The sequence below is a fragment of the Folsomia candida genome, unplaced genomic scaffold, assembly GCF_002217175.1.
Source record: "Folsomia candida strain VU population unplaced genomic scaffold, ASM221717v1 Fcan01_Sc001, whole genome shotgun sequence".
Taxonomy (NCBI): domain Eukaryota; kingdom Metazoa; phylum Arthropoda; class Collembola; order Entomobryomorpha; family Isotomidae; genus Folsomia; species Folsomia candida.
Genome location: NW_019091193.1, coordinates 24,930,130 through 24,953,851, shown reverse-complemented (window position 1 = coordinate 24,953,851; position 23,722 = coordinate 24,930,130). Strand labels below are relative to the sequence as shown.

General features: G+C 39.9%; 7 protein-coding genes across 12 annotated transcripts; 4 read left to right on the top strand and 3 right to left on the bottom strand.

Moving 5' to 3' along the window:
• The first annotated feature begins 12 nt into the window (after positions 1-12).
• LOC110851592 (zinc finger protein 64) lies at positions 13-2,683 on the top strand. Its single transcript, XM_022099447.2, has 5 exons — positions 13-256; positions 374-466; positions 542-725; positions 804-1,441; positions 1,511-2,683. Exons 1-5 carry the CDS (start codon positions 151-153, stop codon positions 2,212-2,214), a joined length of 1,725 nt encoding a protein of 574 aa, XP_021955139.1. The 5' UTR covers positions 13-150; the 3' UTR covers positions 2,215-2,683.
• On the bottom strand, positions 2,267-8,923 carry LOC110851579 (enhancer of mRNA-decapping protein 4). 2 transcript variants are annotated; one of them, XM_022099427.2, is made up of 21 exons: positions 8,770-8,923; positions 8,492-8,680; positions 8,252-8,402; positions 8,133-8,176; positions 7,923-8,071; positions 7,696-7,849; positions 7,425-7,610; positions 7,256-7,300; positions 7,082-7,173; positions 6,791-6,971; positions 6,544-6,700; positions 6,289-6,468; positions 5,685-6,197; positions 5,338-5,597; positions 5,092-5,247; positions 4,840-4,989; positions 4,498-4,738; positions 4,229-4,379; positions 3,926-4,157; positions 3,658-3,812; positions 2,267-2,996 (listed from the first exon to the last, which is right to left on the bottom strand). In XM_022099427.2, the coding sequence occupies exons 2-21, from the start codon at positions 8,639-8,641 to the stop codon at positions 2,753-2,755; spliced, it is 3,591 nt and encodes a 1,196-aa protein (XP_021955119.1). In that variant the 5' UTR covers positions 8,642-8,680; positions 8,770-8,923; the 3' UTR covers positions 2,267-2,752. The 2 variants fall into 2 exon arrangements, with proteins under 2 accessions (XP_021955119.1, XP_021955126.1); XM_022099434.2 differs by having other exon boundaries at positions 7,097-7,173.
• Positions 8,924-9,039: 116 nt separating this feature from the next.
• LOC110842332 (26S proteasome non-ATPase regulatory subunit 7) lies at positions 9,040-10,813 on the top strand. The gene is made up of 5 exons (XM_022088053.2): positions 9,040-9,201; positions 9,384-9,528; positions 9,615-9,707; positions 9,800-10,182; positions 10,284-10,813. Exons 1-5 carry the CDS (start codon positions 9,145-9,147, stop codon positions 10,581-10,583), a joined length of 978 nt encoding a protein of 325 aa, XP_021943745.1. The 5' UTR covers positions 9,040-9,144; the 3' UTR covers positions 10,584-10,813.
• A 6-nt stretch (positions 10,814-10,819) lies between these two features.
• LOC110842330 (palmitoyltransferase ZDHHC15B) lies at positions 10,820-14,853 on the bottom strand. 2 transcript variants are annotated; one of them, XM_022088052.2, is made up of 9 exons: positions 14,696-14,853; positions 14,201-14,539; positions 13,400-13,553; positions 13,198-13,309; positions 13,005-13,081; positions 12,775-12,907; positions 12,475-12,677; positions 12,087-12,382; positions 10,820-12,012 (listed from the first exon to the last, which is right to left on the bottom strand). In XM_022088052.2, the coding sequence occupies exons 2-9, from the start codon at positions 14,299-14,301 to the stop codon at positions 11,880-11,882; spliced, it is 1,209 nt and encodes a 402-aa protein (XP_021943744.1). In that variant the 5' UTR covers positions 14,302-14,539; positions 14,696-14,853; the 3' UTR covers positions 10,820-11,879. The 2 variants fall into 2 exon arrangements, with proteins under 2 accessions (XP_021943744.1, XP_021943743.1); XM_022088051.2 differs by lacking the exons at positions 14,201-14,539; positions 14,696-14,853 and adding an exon at positions 13,656-13,804.
• A 46-nt stretch (positions 14,854-14,899) lies between these two features.
• On the top strand, positions 14,900-17,647 carry LOC110842329 (DNA primase large subunit). The gene is made up of 10 exons (XM_022088050.2): positions 14,900-15,246; positions 15,363-15,481; positions 15,569-15,669; positions 15,745-15,871; positions 15,939-16,187; positions 16,262-16,405; positions 16,496-16,684; positions 16,805-17,000; positions 17,094-17,267; positions 17,330-17,647. Exons 1-10 carry the CDS (start codon positions 15,048-15,050, stop codon positions 17,515-17,517), a joined length of 1,686 nt encoding a protein of 561 aa, XP_021943742.1. The 5' UTR covers positions 14,900-15,047; the 3' UTR covers positions 17,518-17,647.
• Positions 17,648-17,988: 341 nt separating this feature from the next.
• Positions 17,989-19,385, top strand: LOC110857752 (heme-binding protein 2). The gene is made up of 4 exons (XM_022106365.2): positions 17,989-18,475; positions 18,545-18,680; positions 18,746-18,920; positions 18,993-19,385. Exons 1-4 carry the CDS (start codon positions 18,320-18,322, stop codon positions 19,288-19,290), a joined length of 765 nt encoding a protein of 254 aa, XP_021962057.1. The 5' UTR covers positions 17,989-18,319; the 3' UTR covers positions 19,291-19,385.
• On the bottom strand, positions 19,380-22,105 carry LOC110857718 (L-threonine 3-dehydrogenase, mitochondrial). Of its 4 annotated transcripts, XM_022106348.2 has the most exons (4): positions 21,378-21,841; positions 21,215-21,295; positions 20,708-21,141; positions 19,380-20,624 (listed from the first exon to the last, which is right to left on the bottom strand). In XM_022106348.2, exons 3-4 carry the CDS (start codon positions 21,132-21,134, stop codon positions 19,906-19,908), a joined length of 1,146 nt encoding a protein of 381 aa, XP_021962040.1. In that variant the 5' UTR covers positions 21,135-21,141; positions 21,215-21,295; positions 21,378-21,841; the 3' UTR covers positions 19,380-19,905. The 4 variants fall into 4 exon arrangements, with proteins under 4 accessions (XP_021962040.1, XP_021962026.1, XP_021962047.1 ...); XM_022106334.2 differs by lacking the exons at positions 21,215-21,295; positions 21,378-21,841 and adding an exon at positions 21,879-22,105; XM_022106355.2 differs by lacking the exon at positions 21,215-21,295 and having other exon boundaries at positions 21,378-21,842.
• Between the last annotated feature and the right edge of the window lie 1,617 nt (positions 22,106-23,722).

The following is a 23,722-nucleotide window of genomic DNA, read 5'->3' as shown; positions in this document are numbered from 1 at the left end:
GAGAGTTGATGAGAACATGTGCTTGGCATATTTTATATTTGGTGCAGCAGAGTCAGTAGAAAGATTGAGTCAATCCATCAGGAGTGTTTGCACATATTACAATTTTACAATTACAATTACACCGTTTTAAATAAAAATTGGTAATTTATAATGGAGTGTCACGAGGAAGACGAAGAAAAATCTTCTGCCACACCGAGGGCAGTTATCCAAAAAGCTCCGCGTTCAAAGCGTCCACATAATTTTTCATCTACAGAAGGTACGTTCCCCAAAATGCCAAGAAGTTTGAAAATCACAATATTCGTAATTCCGTCTTATATATAAGTAATAGTTTTTTATTGAATAGTTAATTTGTCATTGATATCATTCTTTTTAGGGTCGAAGCGTCGACTGTTATGTACAGTGGAAACGTGTGGATATTCCACCCCACACTCCAAGGACTTGACTCGACATATGCGGAAACACACGGGTATTAAGATTAATTAATTGGTAATATAATAAAAACAAATACCCTTTAGTATTTAATTGAACTTTGAACTTCCAGGTGAAAAGCCTTTCAAGTGTGACCAATGCGAAAAATCATATAGCCGTGCAGATAAGTTATCGCTTCATGTTCGACTTCATCAGAACAAAAAGTTATTCGCCTGTAGCACATGTGATTATACAACGGTCGACAATCACAGTTTAACAAAACACCTCCGTGTTCATAACGGTGAACGGCCTTTCAAGTGAGTCCTCACAATTTTGTTCTAACCAGGTTGCATAATACATAAATCTGTTTAACTAATAATCACTAATATTTTCAGATGCCAAGTGTGTCCATATGCTGCAAAAGAATCGTCCCAGTTGGTCGTTCATCTCCGCAGTCACACCGGTGATTGTCCTTATACTTGCTTTACACCTTATTGTTCAGCTGCCTTCAAAACACTTTCCGACCTTAAACGCCATGCTCGCCTCCACTCAGAAGAGAAGCCATATTCTTGCCCTCATTGTACTCATCGTAGTCGTGTAAAATCTAATCTCATGTCACACATTCGCTCCGTGCACAAGGATCAATTAACAACAGATGAGGGTGTGCTACCTCCTTCCAAAAATTGGACAAAGTCCAAAACGAGCACTAAAGCAGCAACTATTATTATGAGGGGTAGGACAACTCAACCAACTATTCCACTTCTTGAGGCTGGGGTGACTGATGAACAGCAGTATGTTTGCGGAGGAGAATATGTATCGTTATTGCGTCATGAAGAAGAGGAAGAAGAGGAAGAAGAAGAAATGAGTATGAAGCAGCTGCCAGTTCAAATGGTAATACTGGAGGGACGCAGTATTCATATCCCACCCAAAAAGGAGTCCTCGTCACAGGATGTAGAGGATGAAGAAATTCAAGATACCCAACTTCCATTTGAATTTGCATGCAAGAAATGTTCCTTTCGTGCTGCCAACTACAGTAAGGCATTCAGTAATAAGTAAGGTTATATAATTAAATAAATAATTCACAATACGTGTAACTTTGCAGAAAGCTTTGTAGCCCACTTAAAAAACAGTCCTAAATGTGATGATCCAAATCAAACTCAAGAATTTCTTACAAAAACTGTTCCAATCAAGAAACCCGTAGGTCGACCCTCATTGCGAGGTCGTCGAAATGGCGGCCTTCAAAGTGGTTTGGAAACATATTTCAACTGCGACTACTGTACGGCATCATTCGTAAGGAAAGATTCTCTTCGATGTCACATGCGCCAACATTCTGCAATACTTTCTTCTACCACCACTGGCGTTACTAGCGTAGAAGAAAGAAGTAGTGTAGAAGTTGGTGGAGAACGAGGCCCTTCTTATACATCTTCCGAGTCTCCTTCTTCATTTCCCACAACTGAGCCACAATTTCTAAACTTTTTAAACGTCACGTCCTCAACCTCAGGAGCAACAGGGAGTGGTGGGGAGGGCTTGTTCACTTCCAGCTACCCAAATCTCAACTTTCACCCGGCCACAACGACCTCCACCACAACAATAATGGAACCCAACATTCCAAGGGGTAGTTGTAGAAATACTATAAATGTGTCAGTGCCCAGTAGTGTCATCACGGAGAATCCTTTCATCCCTGCCACATCAAACAGAAGCCAAATATTCCTAGTCAGCAGCGAGTCCTTGGGGAGCTTGCCGTCACAGGATGCTGTTGAGAAAATTTCTAGAAATAGCCCATCCTCCGTTTCTTCACCTCATTAACGAACCTACTCATGAATTGTGTGTCTATAGTTAAATGATGTGCATCTCTAAGTACAATCGCAGTAATTTATTTATTAAATCACGAACAAAAGACACTGCACATTGTGACAATAATGAAGAAAGTTATAGTTCAAATAATTTGCAATGATTCACTCATTTTGTTGTATCACAATCACTAATTACAACCCAGTATGAAGGACATTTTCCAAACTTCAAATCAACCTCATTACAAATGAAATTGTGTTTAAAATAAACTTAATAAAACATAATATTGTCATTTCTGTTGGTGGTCGTACATAAACAGGCAATACCTAAAATGCTATGATAAAAACAAAGATAGAAGGACGAGAAATACCTTCACATTTTCCTCCGACAGATATATGTGGTTGTCTTGAATGTATATAAAGTCTGGTTATTTAAAATGGTATTAGCAATATTTATTTTTATAAAATAAACCGACAGAAACACATGCTCTTGTGCCTTTTTGTGAATTAATTAATTCATTGTGCGAGTCACTTGTTACAATTCATCGTCATTATTATTGTTGAAATTGGGAGAAGGAATGAGAGGCGAGAGAGGATTGCGACGAGCTGGATTTTATTTGTTGGGGAGCTTTACCAAACGCCATTTGCAGAATCTTGATCCTCGGTAATAAGCTGCTGTTTAAATTTCTGTCTTCAAACTTGGTCACGGCGGCTTGGTATACAGGGATGAGTCGGGTGACGCCCTTTATATTCTTGGATTCGCTCATGTCAAGACACATTATGCTCATATTTAGGTAGCTGGAAGACAATAAAATTGTGAATGGAAGAAAGACATTTACATCATATTATTATCAGCAGAACTATTTTGCTTCTTGTTCTATCAGTTGTACATACTATTAGCAACCAACTCTTTGTGTGAATGGAGAGTACGCGGGGTGAAGCAAATTTGCGGCACCATGTAGCATCCAGAATGGACATCAAAAAACCAAATTGAAACCTCGGCATATTGTAGAAGATATTAATTAAAAAATATTTTCATCTATAAAATTTTTCGAAATCTTTCGTTTCTGACCTTTTATTAAGGGGTCAAACCCCGTCCGTCCGCATTATGATTTCTTCAAAACGGATGCGAATTTTGACATTCAGTTTTCGCCAAAAGAGTTCAGAATTCCCCCGAACGTTGACGGTAAAAACCGCATGTCAAAATTCGCATCCGTTTTGAAGAAATCATAATGCGGACGGACGGGGTTTGACCCCTTAATAAAAGGTCAGAAACGAAAGATTTCGAAAAATTTTATGGATGAAAATATTTTTTAATTAATATCTTCTACAATATGCTGAGGTTTCAATTTGGTTTTTTGATGTCCATTCTGGATGCTACATGGTGCCGCAAATTTGCTTCACCCCGCGTACTCTCCATTCACACAAAGAGTTGGTTGCTAAGAGTATATAGACTTACTCAATTTTTACTTCAGTATCCTCTAAAATATCCGAAGCTAGAAGTTGCATGATCGATAGATGAACCGAAGAGGAGAGATTCAACTCTGGGAGAACGGCAGCATTATAACTTTTACAGAGTTGCATTAAAGTATCAGCATCCCCGAGGCTTGAGGCCTACAAGAAATTAAAATCTGCATTAGTTACAATGTCAAGAACATTTAAATTAGTTGTAGCTTAATACATAAGTGTTAAATTTGTGACTAATCCTAAGTACTATATACACGAACCAGAGTGAAAGCTCCTCGAACATCTCCATTCCTCGCCATTTCCATAACTCGTCTCTTGTTGGCACGAGCGTCGGAAACTGGCATTCCACCCAAACTCTCGCAAATGGAGACGGCAGGGGTGACAGACCGGGGCCCAACGGAAAGTTCTAGGAATCGTTGCTGCTCTTGAAAACTACGGCTGAGTTCTCGTGTCATGGAATCTTCAATCTGGCGAACAACGCCACCTTGAATTCTGTGATAGAGAGCAAAGTATTATTAATTATTATTATAAATGTAGCTAAACGAGTTTAACGACATACTCACCCTCCCAGAACTCGAACCATTTGGGCCTCAATTTCCACCTGTAGTGTGCTGCTCAGAGCATCCTGCATTGATGATATTTGTTGAGTAATGAGCTCCTGAACATTCTCACGTCTTCGTTCCCTCTCCAAAACACCCTCGAGTCCAGTCAAGTCTACACAAAGGAAATTGTGCATATACTTAACATGAACTAGTAATTAACCAGTAGCTCTTGCTTGTTTTTGTAATACAACTAACTTATCATCACGGACAAATATCTGAAAAATGCTTACATTCTCTGGTTCCATTCCTAAATGTCTCGTTGACTTGAGTCAACATTTCTTGCACGGCGGTCTGACACCGAGGAAATACAGAGTTCATGAAGATATCGTTGAAAGTCGAGTCGAACACGTTTTTCGTAATAGATTGGAAATTATTAGTTAACGTCTGCCATATTCTGTCTCGTTGCATAATCTGATTAATATTCTGTGCTAATTTCGCCTCCACCACGTTTGTCAGGCGGTCAATTTGTGTCTGAAAGTAAACAAACATTGTAGTAAGTACACACATTCCTTTGGTCAACACAATTCGAGTAGACCGTGGACTTGAATTAAAATAGTTGTTATTCATAATACCACCACGTTCAATTTGGCGGGATCAAAAACGGTGGACAACGTGGCAGGAACGACGACGTCCAATTCTGTCTTGACAATCTTCCCAATGCTTGAGGCCAATAGTTCGGCCAAGTTGGGAGGAATTACAGCTTGCGATGTGTGGTGCTTTTCCTGCCACCATAAAGGAAATTTATTATTTATTATTTTAACCAATCTTGTCAGATTGAGTAAGAAAAGCATTCAATGCAGAAAGATGTGTGTCGACTTGCGTACCGAGCTTTCTAAACTGCGTATCATTTCTTCAATTCTGACAAACTGACTCTGAGTTAGCTTTGCGTGATTTTCAATGACTCGAGTAAGTAGATCCGACTCTTGAGTATTTTTCTGTAGTTGCATCACTGTAAGACGATTCATTTCTTGTTTCATCCCCTAAAACAATAACAATTACAATAATAGTCAATCACGAGATGCTCGACTGAGTTATATTTTAATTAATATTCTACATGCGTTTTGATGTACCTGAATTTGATCCGCTTGAGCACAAACTAAGGCAGTCAAACTATTGATCTTCTCCAACACAAGGTGGTTGCCCTGAAAGTCCGTGTTGGTTGCACTCTTTGTCTTTTGTGGGCTTTTGCGGTCTGAAGACCCCAAAAGCTGCTGGTACCCAGCAACCGAGGACATTATGTTCCCATTCTCAAAAGTTGGGTCCAATGATAATGTAGCATTTAGGACACTCAATGGATCGTCAAATCCAATATTTGAACCAACTCCTCCAACTATACCGTACAATTACATAAAAAATTATACTTCGTTGATTAATTCTACTTCCGTGTGAAAAGTTAATGTTAAGTTGTTGGACTTACAATTTTGTGTACTCTTAGGACTCAGAATTTCTTCTACTTCTCGACTAGGACTTGAAGACGTTGAAGTTTTACTGGCACTGCCGTTAGTATGTCCTTCCCTCCCGCTTACAAACGACTGGACTGGTCTTGGGCTTGGACTTTTTGTTCGTGACGAAGAACTAGTCTTGGCAGAGACTGGTACTGGAGGTGCCGCCGGAGACACGCCCATCAGTGAACTCAACTGTTCAGTCATCTCTGCCGCCGAGGGCACTTCTCGTGGTACGTTGTTTGGAGATAGGGAGGACGTGGAGCGACGTTGCTTAGTGGAATGGGAAGACGAACCGATACTGTGGTTTGATGATGTTGGGGAAGGTGGTTGATGTCGCCGATGATTATGATGGTCTGCTTCCAATGAAGTGGCACGGATAGGAACCATCCCACCCGAGCTGGCGGTGAGAACGTTACGCACACTTCTAGTTCCTTCTTGGTGTGAGAGATTTTGTGGAGATTGCGACTTGTCAGGATCTACAAACTCTGCAATTTAACAATGTAAGCAAATTGTAAGGTGCTGAAATTTAACATGTAGTGTAACATGGTTTTGTAAAAATAAAAATACACATCTTACCTCTCAAGTCGATACTTCTATTAAAAGAAATTCGTCGTGCTCCATTTGAACGACTTCGAGTAAATATTTTTGGCGATTTTAGAGCTACAGAGCCCTGTTGCATGGATCGAGGTTGAACCACATTTATTTCCACTAGATTCAACACATCTTCCTTACTGTAAGAACCATGATCTCCCATTACTGAAAATTGTGAATAATAGCAAGGTAACCACTTTTGAAACTGCTGGAATAAAGATTATACTTATGCATGTTTACTTGCTGGTCCGTATCCCTTTGCCACTGCGTCGCCAAACTGTATTCTGCTTGCAGAACTGAGATTGAAGCCAATAGTGTTCCAGGGCATGGAGAATTCCTGGACCCAGTCAAACCTAGCTTTGTGTTCGGTGCAGTCCAAGTGGAGAAGATACATGGCCTTTACGAGAATAGAAACAGCAACAATAACATAAACACTCGTAAATAAAAGTAACTCGTAAACAGAGGATAATTCTATCGTGTCGTGCACCTTTTTGTGAATATCTGTCGCCATCAAATATCTCGCCGTGAGATTAAGTTCCAGCTTCCACTGTGACGTTTTAGGTGTAGTGAATTTCAGCGTTTGAAGACATTCCCAAGATTTGCAGGTAAAAAGCTTTAGTTCTGAACAGTTATCCGCAGCTGTTATCATAAATTTCCAGTACTGAGATCTATCCCCAAACACATAATCATCGAGTTATAACAAATGGAAAGATGGCGAGATAATGGAGTAGCATAACGCATATAAATAAAGTAACAGCATAAAATATGGCATAAGTACGTGTCGCCTTCATACTCGGAGACATTGTCTTTGCTCAAGGTGTGGTTGTCCAGAAAGAAGATTTTGTCGACTGGTCGCCCATCATGTGGAGCCTGCAAGGAATAATATTCGCAATTTAGCCGGTATTTCAAAGTAGAAATCTAAAAATGAAAATAAATTGAAAGCTTAAGCTACCCAAGAGTAGAGACATCGTGCTGGAGCCCGTTCTTGGAAATATATCTGGGGAAAAATATTCACAGTTAAATGTTGAGTATCGTTATAAAATTCTAACGGTTAATAAGAGTTGAACAAGGTGGGTACACGTATATGATGTGCTCATAGGATAATGATATTATAGACGCACTTGAAAAAATTTGACGGTTCCGTCCTTGCTAGCAGTCGCGAGTGCAGTCCCATCTGGTGCAAATGAGGCATCTGTTACTGCTCCAGAATGAGTATCAATTTGTAGAAATTCGTCTCTAATCTCATTAAATTGATGTGGACCTTCTCCCTGATTCTGAACTAATTGAACTAAATTCCCAGCATATATCTATAAACATAAAGGAAAAAACATAGATTGTTGGTCATATTACTAAATTAATATTCTAATTACGAAGTTTTATGGATCTACATACGGTATCATTCTGAAGAACAGCATAATGATATGCGCAATCTTTCGGTGAGGCAACCTCTTTTAACTCATCCGGAACATATTTACACCAAATAAACCGTCGATGCTCCAACCGGACAGGAGAACCGTCTAGCGTCACTTTGATAACGGGATGAGCTCTGGATAGTGAAACGTCCGATCAAAAAACGTTTATTATTAAGGTATACCAATTAAACTATTATTTTTACTTACGTTAGTTTGCCAGTCTTGAGTTCTTTAATAATTTTATTTATGTAGAAAGTTCCATACTCATCAATAAAGGCGAGTATGACATCATCCAATTTGTGAAGAAAGTCGACATCTTTGATCAACCCCTTGTCTCCCTTCATCAAAACTCTCTCCTTTAAAGGAAACATATTTTAAATTATTAGTACTATTATTATTATTATTATTGTATGTTACCTTTGACTCCATATCGATCACCCGAACAGCTCCAGCATTGCTCACTAAATAATACGATTAAAAAATATTACAATTTATGTTTCAAAAGGTCGTATTGACTATCCCCCAAATCCACTCACCCTTCACAACATAGGCAATAAACAAGGACGAAATGTGCGTCGCAATGAGTCGTCCATGTGAATATTGGGTCTCCCAAGTGTAATCAACAATCGTATTAAAATGGAAGGGAGAAGAATCTCCAGCAAGTTCATGGCTAGGATGGACACGGACCTGTACACCGTTAAAATGATAAATCAGATAAATGATAAAATGTAATCACATTTAAATTAACCAAAACCTCAACTATTTCATCCTAATACCTGTTTTATGTCTGAATGAATGGCAAATCCATCCTTGCCCGATGCTTCGTCGAATTGGACGTCTTCACCAACTCCCCCACCAGCCTCTTCACCCCCATTTGTTGAAGCGGCTTGTAGGTGTCTCACGTGTTCATCTGGTGACGACGACATGCTCGAACCAAGAGCAGCCAATGCCGATAAAATCTAGATCTGCAACGAATATATATTACAATTTACAATCACGAATAAAATAGTTATCTTACTTAAGGTAAAAAAATTCAAAGTCAAAATATACTAACTTTTTTCAGGACCAAACAAGCATCAATTTATCACGGTTGTAAAGTCCTTTTTGCTTTCTTGTCGTTGTGGGTGACGAGCTGCTGTAATGGTCGCACAGAAGAAATGGCGAAATTGGGAGCAATCGTCAGTTAACTGATGAAAACAAATTGTTGTTGTCGAAGAGCGTCGTCCGACGAACTGAATGCCGACTGACTGACTGAGTGAGTGCAAGTTGGGGGAAAGCGAACGTGGCGCCGGCTGAACAAGCGGAACAAACGAAATCCGCAACTCATCAAATCTCACTTACACAACACAGCAGTTCTCTCTCCGTCCCGAATTTTGCTCTCGAGTGTGGAGAAAATATATTTCGAAAATACAAGTCAAAAAATTTTGAAATGGATTCCTCATCGAATACGACAATAGTGAGCACCGGAAATGTGACAGTGGACAAGGTGAGAGTGAAAATTGAGCTTCTGACTTTTGTCCAAGTGTTGAACTCAACTCAACACAGCTTGTGTTTCAGTTCAGCACTTGAACAATTAACTTAGGATGATCATTACTTGACCGTGATAACTAAATTATCATGAATTAGTTGAAGTTTCAACTTTAACAATGATTGCTGTTTTGTTTTCAGGTGGTGGTTCATCCACTCGTTCTCCTGTCCGTTGTGGACCATTTTAACCGAATGGGGCGCATCGGAAGTCACAAACGGGTTGTAGGTATTCTTCTCGGCTCTTGGTCTTCGAAGGGAGTGCTGGATGTTTCAAATTCTTTTGCAGGTGAGCTATTGCAACAATTATTGCAATAGAGGGTTTATAGAATGTATCCTTAGTTTAAACTAATCTTGTTTCTTATCTAATTACAGTTCCATTTGATGAGGATGACAAAGATAAGAGTGTCTGGTTTTTGGATCACGATTACTTGGAAAGTATGGCGAATATGTTCAAGAAAGTCAACGGTACGAGTTACTCTTAATGTGTACTACTAATTCAGGTCTCAAGTGACTAAGCCATGTATTAATATGCAAATACTACGTTTTTTACCTATCAGCCAGAGAAAAGGTCGTGGGATGGTATCACACTGGACCCAAGTTACATCAAAATGATGCCCTCATTAACGACCTTGTCCGGCGCTATTGTCCATCTTCAGTTCTGGTTATAATTGATGCAAAGCCAAAGGACTTGGGCCTTCCCACCGAGGCTTACCGTGCGGTTGAGGAGGTCCACGAAGATGGGACCCCCACAACGAAAACATTTGAACACATCGCAAGTGAAATAGGAGCAGAGGAGGCCGAGGAGGTTGGAGTAGAACATTTGCTTCGTGATATCAAAGACACCACGATTGGGTCACTTTCCCAACGAGTCACCAACATTCTTCAAGGATTGAGAGGGCTTTCATCGCAGCTCACAGATATTCGCAACTATCTGGACCAGGTCATTAATTATTGATACATACAATTACATTCTTCTTCCTCTTCTTTACTTTATAAAGTATAATTTACATATATAAATATATGTAAATTATCAAATAATAGGTGGAAAAAGGTTCTCTTCCCGTAAACCATCAGATCACATACTTGTTACAAGATGTTTTCAATCTCCTCCCGGATATTTCACACCGAGACTTCGTCAAATCAATGTACGTGAAAACAAATGATCAGATGCTGGTCGTGTATGTCACTGCTCTTACCCGGTCCATAATCGCGCTCAACAACCTTATCAATAACAAATTATCCAATCGTGAGACGGAGAAGAAGGAAATGGCTAAAAAGGATGATAAGAAGGAGGTCAAAGATGAATCAGCAGTTAAAGTTGAGGCAGAGAAGGCAAAGTAGCTATAGTCTAGATTAGAAAGAATCGTTAAGTTTACAACAAATCATCTTTTTTTTACTTGCTCTATAAATTATTAACAATCCAACCTAAAATATATTGCAACACATGTACATGAAAAGAGATTTGAGGCGGAATAATAATTTCTGGTAAGTGGCCCGTTGGATCTTGAGGATGAATGTTTACCAAAATTTTCCAGTTTTAACAACTTAATAAAAACATTTTTGAGAGTAAATACAAATTGCAATGCCAGAAATTTATTGAGTTTTTTTGTACTACTCCAGTTCTGGATTTCGTATATTGACAATAATGAAGACGATAATTAACAGTGTTTCGTAACACATCTTTTCAAATTATTCCTGTCTGGACAAGGTATTATAATATATTGATCGAGCACAAGACAAGGTGCTCGATGGTTTGGTATAAGGTGATTTTGCGTTAGGTTTCATATTTTGATGGCAGTCTTCATCATTCCTTGTGCAAAATCTCTTAAAATCTTGCCCCATTATAATTAGATTTGCATCATACCGAAATAGTATTATAATATAACCGTAAATTATTTAAATGTTGTCGTTAGTATAATTTTTGCGTACAAAACTGGAAGGGACGAAACTGGGGTCAAAAGTCACAATATGATTATATGATGAGAATGTTGCTGTTGTGAACTTTACAGTCTAAACAATCACTTTTAAATTTTTGACTATACTAATTTACACTTACTTGCAATACAATCACATGATAAAGTACACAAGAGTTGACTGAACGGAATAACATACGATAATAATAATAATAATAACGGAACCTAACAAATCTGTAAAATCTGATAGAAAATTATTAATAATTGCACAATCTAAAACAATAAATCTACGCTATTATGGTGTCCTAGATTCATCAAACATTATTATCGCTAGTAGTTGGTAGAGTTTGTAAGAGTTTTTAAGGTAACATCACAACATGCGCATTGGTTCGAAGTAATACAAAATTATACAAGGTCTTTTTTGGTAGTACTTTCTGAGTCATCCAACACGTGCGGTACGAAATAAATGGACAGAAAGAGAGCGGTGAGATTAATGGCTAACAAAAAAGGTAAATACAAATCAAAGGGCTCTTGTCAAATTGAGGGTCACAAGTTTCGAGAATATAAATAATTATTACACATTTTATTGAAATTATTGGGGAGACCTACTACTGATTTATTTGCTGCGATGGTTCTCTCCTCGTCCAAGGTGATTTTTAAATCTTATTTAGAAATCAATCCTATCAAGTCGAATGAGTCCCGAGATCTGTATGAAAAATCGTATTTAAAAGTAAACCAGAGGCGTCCCATTGCTCCCATTTGGCCCATCCGACGACCCATTCCCATTGTTATTAAACTTTGGTGTTGGTTCTCGCCTGGCTTCAACTTTAACTTCGACACAATGATCCGGAGAATTCCTGAATAAAATAAACAATCACGACTATTAGTAGAGTATTCTTAGAATAGTTAATTAATTGAATTTTTGGAATACCCAGAGACTGGAGTGGAATCCGCAGTATCGATGGAATTGTAGTTCCCATTGCCGTTAAAGTTGTTCCACGAGTGCCTTGTTGGGTATGAAATTCCATCTCCAAGACTAGAAAAGACGGGAAGGAACCACTTTTTCTTATCATCACCAAACACTTCGATAAAGTTGTTGTATGTCCCCAAATGAAATCCTTTCTTGTCCGGACCGTGTCGAAATATTGGGCCACGGAACGACTCTAATGTGCTTCTATTTTTGGTCACAAGATAGCAGTGATAGCCTAATAACGAGACCAAACTCACCTGAAAAAAATATTAATGTTAATAGTATCATATTAATCTGTGACAAGAAAATTATATATGCACGCATATTCATTGTAAAAAATAGTACTCACGGCAAACATGGCAGCTACAAAGAAGACAAAAAGGACATGAAATTTGCCGTCGACAGACCCGTGCGTTGTTAAATCTCCTCTCCAAAACTGGATAAAGTATCGACATGAGATACTAAACACTACGAGGCAGTAGAGAAATGCATAGGCCAGGAATAAGATAAAAAACTTGTAGTTATCAAAGCACACGCAATTGTTGACCCAGGCTGGAACAATTACAAAATAATAATTTTAATAAATTGCATAATTACATCCACCTTTTAGTAATTTGCATGATATAATCATAGTGAATTGCGCCATTACGACAATGGTGATCCATTTTCAAGATACAGTGACCGCATACAGAACAATGGTGTGTTCTGTCTGGCTTAATAATTTGACATTTCTCACAAAATCTGATTTGACTTATATTCGTTCTCGTTTGTACCGGAAGTTGCTATAATAATCAATAAGACCAGATAAATAAAATTGTTTAACATAAAAAGAACTAATTAGTATTTATTATAACGTTTTGTTCATAAGTTTGGCTTTACCTGGGTACGCACAAGATTATCCAAAATCTCTGAAATCTCAGTGTCATTCGTCGCAGACTCTATTCTCTCCATTAAATCTACAAAAAAACGAATATACAAAATTTAGTAATTTCTTAACCCTTACAAGCAATTAGAGTAGTGCTAAGTCAAAGTGTTTTTGTACATAATCGCTTAAACTTTGTGAGGTACTTACTCTGGGGAATTTTGAATTTGCGTGGAACACGATTCGACGTTGTGAAAATGGTTTGAAAGTACGCCCACAGGAACAAAGTGAGCGAAATGTGGTAAATAATGAGGGATAACACCTGCCAAAGACATACATTTACTATAACTGTACAAAAACAGACAGTTTCGAAATTATTTAACAAAATAATGCATTTTTTTCTCCATATTACCTTGAGCCACACCTCTTCCATGGTGTACAGGCAAAGTTGAACAACGAAAGCAAAATAACTCCATGCGATCACGGCCAAGATGAAAACCACGGGTAGCCATTTTGTAATTCTTATGCACAACCCACAACGTCCATTGTCGCCCTCCACACCCATTCTGAAAAGTATTGAAAAATAGTGTCACATCATTATTTCATCTTCAAGACAAGTAAGTTCGATATTACAACGTGATTTACTATTAATTATGCTACATTATTACGTTAGGGAGTTGTAACTAGATTTCGCTTTCTTTCTTTTCAAATATCGTTGAACCTTTTTCGTTTGCATATTTTCTGCTCGGTATGCTGATAAGTAGGATCCATAATCCATAATAATGACTAATGAGGATCAAAGAATCAAGAGTCATAATGGCATAAGCATAACATCTCAAATGCAACTATTTGTGTGCTTTACTTATATCTCAAAATTATAATATATTAATTTGTATACAGATTGTGAATACTGATTTTCGCTTTCTTTTCTTCTGTTTCATGTGGCAACACGCACGGTTGCTTCACATTTAGTGCCTAGTTACCTCCCTAGATTGACAAAGAATATAGATTGATAAATTGTCATATACTCTTGGGCAACACTGATAATTATTCTTGCAAATATTTAGGTCGACGAAGCCAGGCTAAAATTATTTGACAAACTAGTTTTAACCCCGTTTGTTTTAACATTTACGAGCTACAGTTTACCACTATTCATCCTCAGTGCTTGATTGAGAGGATTAAATACTACGGGACTACGGGACAGATGACTTACTTGGTGTAGAGGGTGGACTCGAGTGCAGAAACCGTGGGGTCGGGAAGGTAGTAAGAACAGCAAGGGCTCCTTACCGAGGAGGACGGCGCACTAACTCTCATTCACCTTCTTGTTCTGTACAGATGTATGAAGATGAAGTCCTATCGAGTCCCAGCCGAGAGTTTATTAGATTCTAGATAACTCCAACGCTTTCGTGGTTTGGTCGCACCCACCCAATTCAACAGTTGTGAGGATCGCAACAACTGAAGAAATCCTGCATCATACATCGACGACCTTCTCCTTCTTTGATTATTATATTTTGATTTATTGGTTGTTGTTGTTGCAGATCTCCTATCCTCCCTTATAACCAAATACAAACACCAATGTTTATGTTTATTGTTTTTTAATCATTGCAATTGCAATTGAAATTAGTGATAGCCCGCAAAACAAAACAGTAAATGAACAATGTGTAAGATATGTGACATAAGTGAAATGGCAAAGTTGCGAATTACTAACCACGACAATTTGTTGTACGATCGATGAGTTGGGCGTGGAGTGTTGTGGATGGGTGGGTGGATCCGTTTAGAAGATTTTTATGCCTCTGGCCTCTGTGATGTGTCAACAGTCAGTGTCCACTTCCTGTCACTGTCACTCGCTTTGGCTGCTGTTGATATTTTCAGGAAATCTGGTTTGAAGTTTGATGGGCATTGTGGGAGACGGAGATCAGCCGCAGCACAACCCGCCAGCCAACTCTCAAAGGCGCTTATTATACGCAAACACAGAATTCGGCAACAAAGACGACAAGAGTTGCAGAACGCTGTTGTTGAACTCTGACCTGGACGTCCTTTTTGGTGACGGTTAATTGAAGATGCAGGCAGGAGGTCAGTCCAACTCGACGTGGGGACAGGCTCGGGTGCGAAATCGGTACAAGTGCAACTTGGCTCGTCGGATTGAGCTGATTGAAAATCGTGACCTGTACACGAGCCCCATTTCCACCTACGCCACCGCCCCCAATGCCAACCTCTCCGTCACAGACTTTGAGAGATATGCCCTCGCCAGGCTCAAAGGTATCGTCGTCCCGGACGAAGGACGTGCATCCTTTTCACTACAATTTATCATTTGAAATTAAAAATTCCATGTTTGTTTTCATGTTGTTTAATGCGCCTTTAAATTTATATAATAGTTCTCCGAATTATTGAGCGACAAAACCTCCTGTCTCCAGACAAGTTCAGTGTGGAATGGAGAAACAAGATTGAAGCTGAGATAAGGAGACAAGATATTGCAGAATTCATAATTGTGCTGGTGAGTACCATTGGTCGTAACATGATTATTATTTCTCTCCGAATGATAATGTTCGGAATAATTTTGCATGCAATTTACTCTACATAGTTTTCTTCCGTTGGCACTGAAGGAGTTTCAGAGACTGAGATGATCAGGGCTAGAGAGTTTGACCACATTTCGCATTTTCTTCTACGTTTGGCATTTGCGGGGTAAGTAATAACTGTGAAAACTTAATTGTTAAACAAAATGACTTTAAGATTTAAAGAAGTATGACCTATGTAAAGGACGGAGGAGCACAGAAAGTGGTTCATCTCACTAGAAATGGACTTATTTACTATGAGACTAAGAGGACTTGTTGGTGCTGCAAGCCTGCGCAACTTTCTTTTAGCAGAAGAATTTCCTGGGAAATTGGTACCCTCATTGATTAAAGTTGCTTCATGAGTTCATAATATTCATGACTCGAACATTGTAAATGCAGGTCGAGAAGGATGAAAAGGAAAAATATAGAACAGAAATATGCAATAGTGTGCTCCTTGGAGGCGGACTCACTATTCAACAGCACAACAAGTTGGAAACAGATATTTACAAAGTTTCCTTTGAATACGCACTTGATCTTGTTCGACTCAGAAAAGTATTCCTTCGTAATGGGGAAGCCTATGTTCACCATAATGAACTTGTCTCCATCATTTGCACTGCGTTTCGAAGTCACTTGTCTGAAGGATTATCGGTAATAGTAAAGAAAAACAGTATGGTTTGGGTTTACAAGGACGATGAAGTGTAAATTTTAAAGTTGATTCTCAGATGGTGAAGAAAAACATGCACATTGTGGAACAGGATGAAAGAATTATGCAAGTCGTCGCAGACTTTGACCGGCGACACACGGGCAACAATTACGGCAATAAAAAAGAAAACGTCTCTGGAGTTAGTGCAGATGAGCTCCCAACTGTATGTGGTTTCTACAATGGATGTACAATTAATTAAACTGTGTTTCTTTTTTGCTGTATCCGCTGTATGTGATTTCCTATATTATTACAGCTCTCTCAAAAGTCGTTCCCACTTTGTATGAGGTCACTCTACGACGTCGTGGTGAAAGAACATCATCTTAAACACTTTGGTCGACTGCAGCTTGGTCTCTTCCTTAAAGCTATTGGCGTCCCCATTGACGAAGCGGTCAAGTTTTGGCGAGGTCATTTCACTAAGAAACCAGAAATTGATGGTACAAGGGTGGGTTTGAAACTAAATTATAAATTACCCAACCAACCCAGCAATAAACCTGAAAAAAATCTGGCCGGCGTTTAACGGTCAATCTCTGATAATACTGCTTTTTGATTTTTAACTCTCTAGTTTGACAAGCAGTATTTGTATAACATTCGTCACATGTATGGCCAAGAAGGGAGGAGGGCAGACTACACGCCATACAGTTGTATGAAAGTGATCATGTCCAACGTGGGGCCGGGTGACCATCATGGCTGTCCATTTAAACATTCTGACCAACAAAATCTAAGAGCTAAGCTGGTGGAGGCACAAGTTCCCTCAAATGGTGATCCTTCAACCATTCAACCCATTGATCCAAATCATTAAAGAAACCAATTCTGTATTATAATAGCTGACTATTATGCATGCATGCTTTTAGGAATGAAAGAGATTATGGACCTTGTTGAGAAGCATCACTTTCAGATCGCCTGTCAGAAGTATTTTGAATGGACTCACGGTAGCATGACTGTTGAGGGTGGGGTGAACCATCCCAACCAATATTTTGAAGAGAGCAGAGATGTTCTTAGTGGGAAAAAGACGATTAAAACTGAAGGTTGGTTTTTTGTGGGGGTGTGATTTTGTTAAACTTAAATTAATCTCGTTTTCTTTATGCAGACGTCATAAAGACAAAACGTGTGGTGGTGATGCCGGATGGGAGTCAGCGTACTCAGACACTGTTAACTTCCGAGATGGAAACCCAACCGCTATCATCAACAAATCCTGAGACTGACGGTGATCCACTGGATACTCCGATGGAGGAGGATAGCGCCATTGTGGATTTTCTTGCTTCACAGGGATATTAGGTTACGACGATACATACAGCAAGAATACGTATACATTAGTAATGTTCGTTAATTGTTTTCCAGTGAAACTTGTACAATTCTGTAAAAATGAATTTAATGATAATTTTCCAAAAGATTTACTTCTCGTTTACGAACTCCCTTTGTTTCATATTTATTCTACTCATTAGCCAGTTTATCATGCATTGCAGCTTTATATGTGTGCTTTGTACATACGCTGTGAATATGCATGAATCCGTATGCAAATACTCACAACTGATGTCACACACATAATGAGGACACTACTTACTGCTAAATATATGTATACACCAGGATAAGTCTGTTGTATTAGTTGTATAACTTCATTTGGCTGCTATTGCATAATTCATTTATCAAAGCAAAACGTAAAGCAAGCAGTAGTTGGGCAGTCTCAACCTTAAGCGCATTATATATGGTCCCATTAAATCCTACACCATTTAAGATTCCATGCAGTCGTCATCACCATGAGTGGGTTAATTCTCACAAAAACAGTTGTCTTTCACAATAAGGGTCACAAAGCTGAGTGTGAATGCCGTACATACTGATACATACATGTGTTTGTCTTATTGGCATTCTGTTGGGCAAGGCATAATTTTAGTCCGAGTCAAATAGTCAGTTTATGGAACTGTTGTGGTTGTTAACTATCCCACTCCAGAATTTGCAAAAATCCAACCACACTGCGTAACAAGTCTTTGTAGAGGTGACGGTGTTTCGTTAGTTTGTCCCACCATCTAACCTATCTCTAAAGCTTTCTCATAAAATCATATTCGACAATTAAGTCATTGGGATGATGCAATTTCGAAGATTGCTGTTCATTTTATTGGTCGCTACTTTCCACGTGGGGATAACAGAGTCCCAATTCATCCCAATTTTTGATTGGATAAGTTCATTTTTCGGAAGCTACGAACAGCCGGGGTACACATCGGTCAGGAATATCACGGACGTGAGTCAGAGTTAGTACATAATATGCATGCACCCATGTACGCATATGTATTTAAGTGTATTTTTGCAGCAAGTGGAGGAACGCATCTACCCCACGAGTAGTTGGGCATGCAGTGAGCAGTTTGCCACGCCGGTGACCAAGGACTCGAAAACAGCGGAGAGTTTCATGACCATATTACGATACATACAGGGCAAGAACGAGCTAGGTAATGGTCTCACAGCTGTCACAGTACGTGCAATTTTTGATTAATTGCAAGTTTGACTCTTTCAGGCAAAAAAATTGAGATGACAATCCCCATTGTGACCAAAATCGATCACCGTAACGGTAACCTCCGTTCCTACGAAATGTGCTTCTTCCTTCCTACCGAGTTCCAGAAATCTCCACCCAAACCGGTGGACAATCGGGTCAAAATTGTGACCTACCCACCCCTTCGAGTCTATTCAAAGTGTGTTGTCTGCAATTATGCTAATTACTTATTTATGTATTGTCCATCGATAAATTCTCTACTGATCTGCAGGATGTACGGTGGATACTCCTCGCAGACCGTGGAGACCTCGCAAGTGGCCAGTCTGTCCGAAGTCCTGAGAAACCAGAGCATTCCATACTTTGAAATGAGGGACGGGGATCGAGCCACCTACTTTGTCGCAGGCTACGACTCGCCCACCAAATTTTGGAACAGGCGAAATGAGGTTTGGCTCCTAAGCAAGGACACACCCAAGTCCATCAACCATCACTTTACAACGGCCGTGAGACAACAAGGAGGAGACGCGACTGGCGAGGACGCAGAGACTTCAGAGATGAATGAACCTGTCTGATAAGTATTTATAAAAAAATAGGATAGCAAAAATGATATCATTGAATATTTTCAAAACGCATGACGCAATAAAAAACTGTATTTCGCTGCTAAATATTTGTCCAGAGTTTATTCCGTCATCTTATTATCATTACGTAATTGTTAGATTAATGGGAACTACATAAATGTATTATTGAAACACACAAGTTAAAACCAGAAGCATAGTTTATCATAAATTCTAAATATTATTTTATGCGACATATGGAATATGTATTTAATACATTGTACAGTTGCAAATCACAGAGGAGTGAGTGTACATACTCATGTTTAATTCAGATCAGATCGTTTCAATTATTTCTCTACATTGTTAACGATTCGTGTGAATTAGCTGCTTATGGTTAACGTAAAAATTGCCAACTATGGGTCAACAAACTTACTCTAATCTAGGATAACCTACAGGTATATATCTTCCCATCACAGAACACGTAATACATACATGCATACATACTCATAAAAGGTATTTAATTGCGAAGAAGGCATTGAATTATTAAATTATGTTTAATCGTTAAAAAAACTGCTCAACAGTTTGTCAAGCCATCGTGTTTATGACCATTTCCTTGTTGTCACCTCGAGGATGTCAAGCCACAGCTCGAGCCTTGTCCTCTCCTCTCGTCGTCGTGTAGTCGTCCCCTCCATCCCTCGGGTGGTAGAGGGGGCGGAGGTCGCTCATCATGGAGTCCACCATGGTGGTCAATCCATATCTGGGAGCCCATCCCCAGTCTCTCTGGGCACACGAGTCGTCAAAAACCTGGGGCCAAGAGTCAGCAATGGCCTGTCGCGGGTCAGGTCGATAGTTGAGGACGAAATTTGGAATGGATTTTCTAATTTCCTCCCCCACCTCGGCAGGCGTGAAGGAAACGCCGGCCACGTTGTAAGTCCTTGAGGGCAAAGAATCAGAGGGACGCTCCATGAATTCCATCACTGATCGGAGGCAGTCGTCAATGTGCATCATAGGGAGGCGCGTGTCGGGTCCCAAGTAGCACGTGTAGGCTCCCTGCTTTAACGCTTGGTGAAATATGTCGACAGCATAGTCCGTTGTGCCCCCACCTGGCGCAGAGTGAGAGGAGATGACCCCTGGGAATCGGAGACAACGGAAGTCCAGCCCATACTTGTGGTAGTAGTATTCTCCCAGCAATTCAGTGTGCACCTTGGCCACGCCGTATATGGTTTTAGGTCGTTGAATGCATAAGTTTGGAGTTGGATTTCGTGGCGATTCAGGGCCGAAGGCTCCAATCGTGGACGGGATAAAGAGACGGAGACCGTGCTGTTTGGCCACCTCCATCACATTGTGAGTCCCTGCAGCATATTACATAAATGAGTTCCAAATCCCAAAAAGTCATGACACACAAAAATAACCGGTTAACAAAAAACTGAATCACCTTCAATGTTGACCTTCATGGAGAGAGGAACATTCGCCTCTGCCACGGCGGAAAGGAGGGCCGAGAAATGAACTAGCCAGTCAATCCTGTAGTTCACCACGATTTGTTGGAGGCACTGGAAGTCGAGGACGTCTGCATAAAGATACGGACCCTTGGACGCCACCTCGGTTGACGGCTTCCGAATGTCGGACATGAAGACGTTGTTCTGTCCGTACTTTTGACGGAGGAGGTGCGCCAGACCCGAGCCAAGCTGGCCCAAGCTGCCCGTGATGAGAACACGAGGGCGCTCCTCGGGGAACGTGTCGACATGAAATGGCGAAGGGGGTGTGCCCAGCGGAGTTCCACCCGAATGGAGGAGTCGCTGCAGGAGGACTCCGGCCAGTCGATCACCCCTCCGGGAAAGGAGAGCTCCACCACTTTGCAGCATCTTCAATCTGCAGTGAATACACAATTTTTGTACTTATTTAAATACGTGTAAAATACGATGGTGGTTGTTTTATAGACGACCCTCTGTGCCGATGGAGAGAGAAAAATGGGGTCACGACGACGGTCTAGCCATGCCAGCACTGTCAGTAGTGCAAAAATAATCTGGAGCAGACGGAGGAAAAGATCGATTAAATAAGAAACTGGGGTGCACGTCGGATAAAACCATGCAGAGCCCTTTGCTTACTATTTTATCGATCAAGCTCTACCGCAACTATTTGGGCTGGAACTGGACTAAATATAGTACCAACGGGACAACGGAGGATCAGGTAATAATTATGCCCAAGCCAAACCATGAACGAGACAGAGACAGACAGACAGGGCAGTCTGTGCGTAGCGTGTAGGTTCGAAATTCTTATCAAATTATGATGGCATGTCACCACATTATCGTTGAAAGAATTCAGCCTGGTTAAGTGTTTAATTGGCTGGGTTTATGGGTTCGAGGAAGTGAGCAACAAGGTAGCAAAGACAAAAGTATGTGCCCACCATAAAAAGGTTATGAGTTGCTATATTAATAAATAAAGCACCGAGAATATAAATATGTGCCCCGTCTCAAGCTACAGAGACTGAAAGAGTGTTATGCAATACATGGAATGCATATGGAGAGGCAAGTTGAGACTGTGACCTTCCTAAACTAAATGTGTGTGCACAAAGGAGAAAGTGGTCTCAAATTAAGTTTCCCATTTACCTGGTGAGTAAGGAGGAGAAGAAGACGGAGGCTTGTTCTGGCTGGATTGGGAGCGAGATGGGAACTGATGTGAGGACGCAGAGGCGAAGCGAAGGACAAGTAAGCAATCAACTCCTCATCCTGGCAGGGCAGGATTACAATTTGGCAGGACGACGCCGACCAAGGAGGAGGTGAGGTTATCTCCCTGCAGTAACAATTGCTTTGCCTTCCAACCACCAAGCAAGCCAAGCCAGCTCCCATGTAAAGCAGACTGGATCCAACCGGTTCATCAGCTACCTACTACACTACTTACTATCAAACTTTTAATACGACACATTGTCAAATCAACCAGTTAAAATTTACAACGCGTCCCAACCATGCTTAATTCTCCTACGAATCTATAACAATAAAATATACTCCTAAATTGGTTACTATTTAAGCTGCATCAAACATTGTGTCACATTTCGCACATCTATTTTTGCAACGCCCAGTAATTGATTTATGTATTGCAGCAGCATCTTAGCTAAGACTAATTGTAAGACTATTGCAATATCTATAAGAACTGCATGGACGCTGGAAAAGCAACGCTACAACTGATCATCATCGTGGTCATTATCGCATAAATTATCGGATTTGAAATCGTAGACTGAAAATACACTCTATACAACATATGCAATTTGACGTACGTATGTACATATCACATGATGACTGGCCCCCCTCGAAAAAAAACAATGAGTAATAATTTTCCTTTTATTGCGTTTCTAACCGTTATTAATAAATTCCATCATTATTTCGTGCCAAAACAACATTGTATATGTAACAATGTAATGGTATTACGTTGCAGATTATTGCAAATTGGCATAGTGTTTCCTATTTGACATTGACGAAGCGTGTGCAGAAGAAGAAAAGGAGAGAAATTTATGCAACGTCGTACGTATCCCAACATGATGACGTACAGGTCGGTAGCCAATAAGCTGCTAGGATTTGGTGGTGTGGCAGAGACACACCCCTCCCACCACCTCCGATACCACTTTGCATGCACAATCAATGGAGTAGTAAAACATTGGCAAAAAGTAGACCCAGCTTCGCCAACTGCCTGGAGGGGAAGTGGCTGACGTGACCTGACTCGCAAATACATGCCAAAACATTGCAAATCCACTAAAAAGTTACTTTTGCTTGTCTTTCCTCCTTTCTGCACATCATTATGCCATGCCTGCCGACTCCTGCTCTTTGCATTCTTCTTGATTCCAACCAATTCCTGGGCTGAGATTGATTGATCTGAATTGATATTGATGGAGTGGCATATGTAAGTAATTCAACTATTTAGCCATGGTCTAGTCATTCTCAAATGTGTGCAAAAAATAGCATAATTTCGAAGAATAGCCAGAACTGAATTGCATCATAAAGTGCTTCCGATGGTGGAGTGATGAGACAACAGTAATTGAACCAATCCAAACACTAAATTTAATGCCAATCTGCTCATGTACTGTGTCTTTAGTAGGGATGTAAAAATACTTATGTATTTTTTTATCACAGCATTTTTATTGGTGGATTTTTAAACCATGCCGGACAAGGATTATTGATGACACCATTCAAGGAAAGAAAAGGAAGAAGAAGGATTCACTCATTTGCTTGTCATCATTTCCTGCGTGCGTCGTATTTAATAATAACGAACGACACTGCAAGAGATGTTGTTTTGTTTGTTTGCTTGTGTCCTCAATTCCGAAGGTAGCGATAGTCAATTTTAGATCACAAACAATTATTACTATTTATCATCGGCATATAACTTTGTTGATATGAAATTAACGTTGTTTGTTATGCATGTTCTGGTTGAAAAGGTGAAATTAAGGACGAAATTCCTTTTC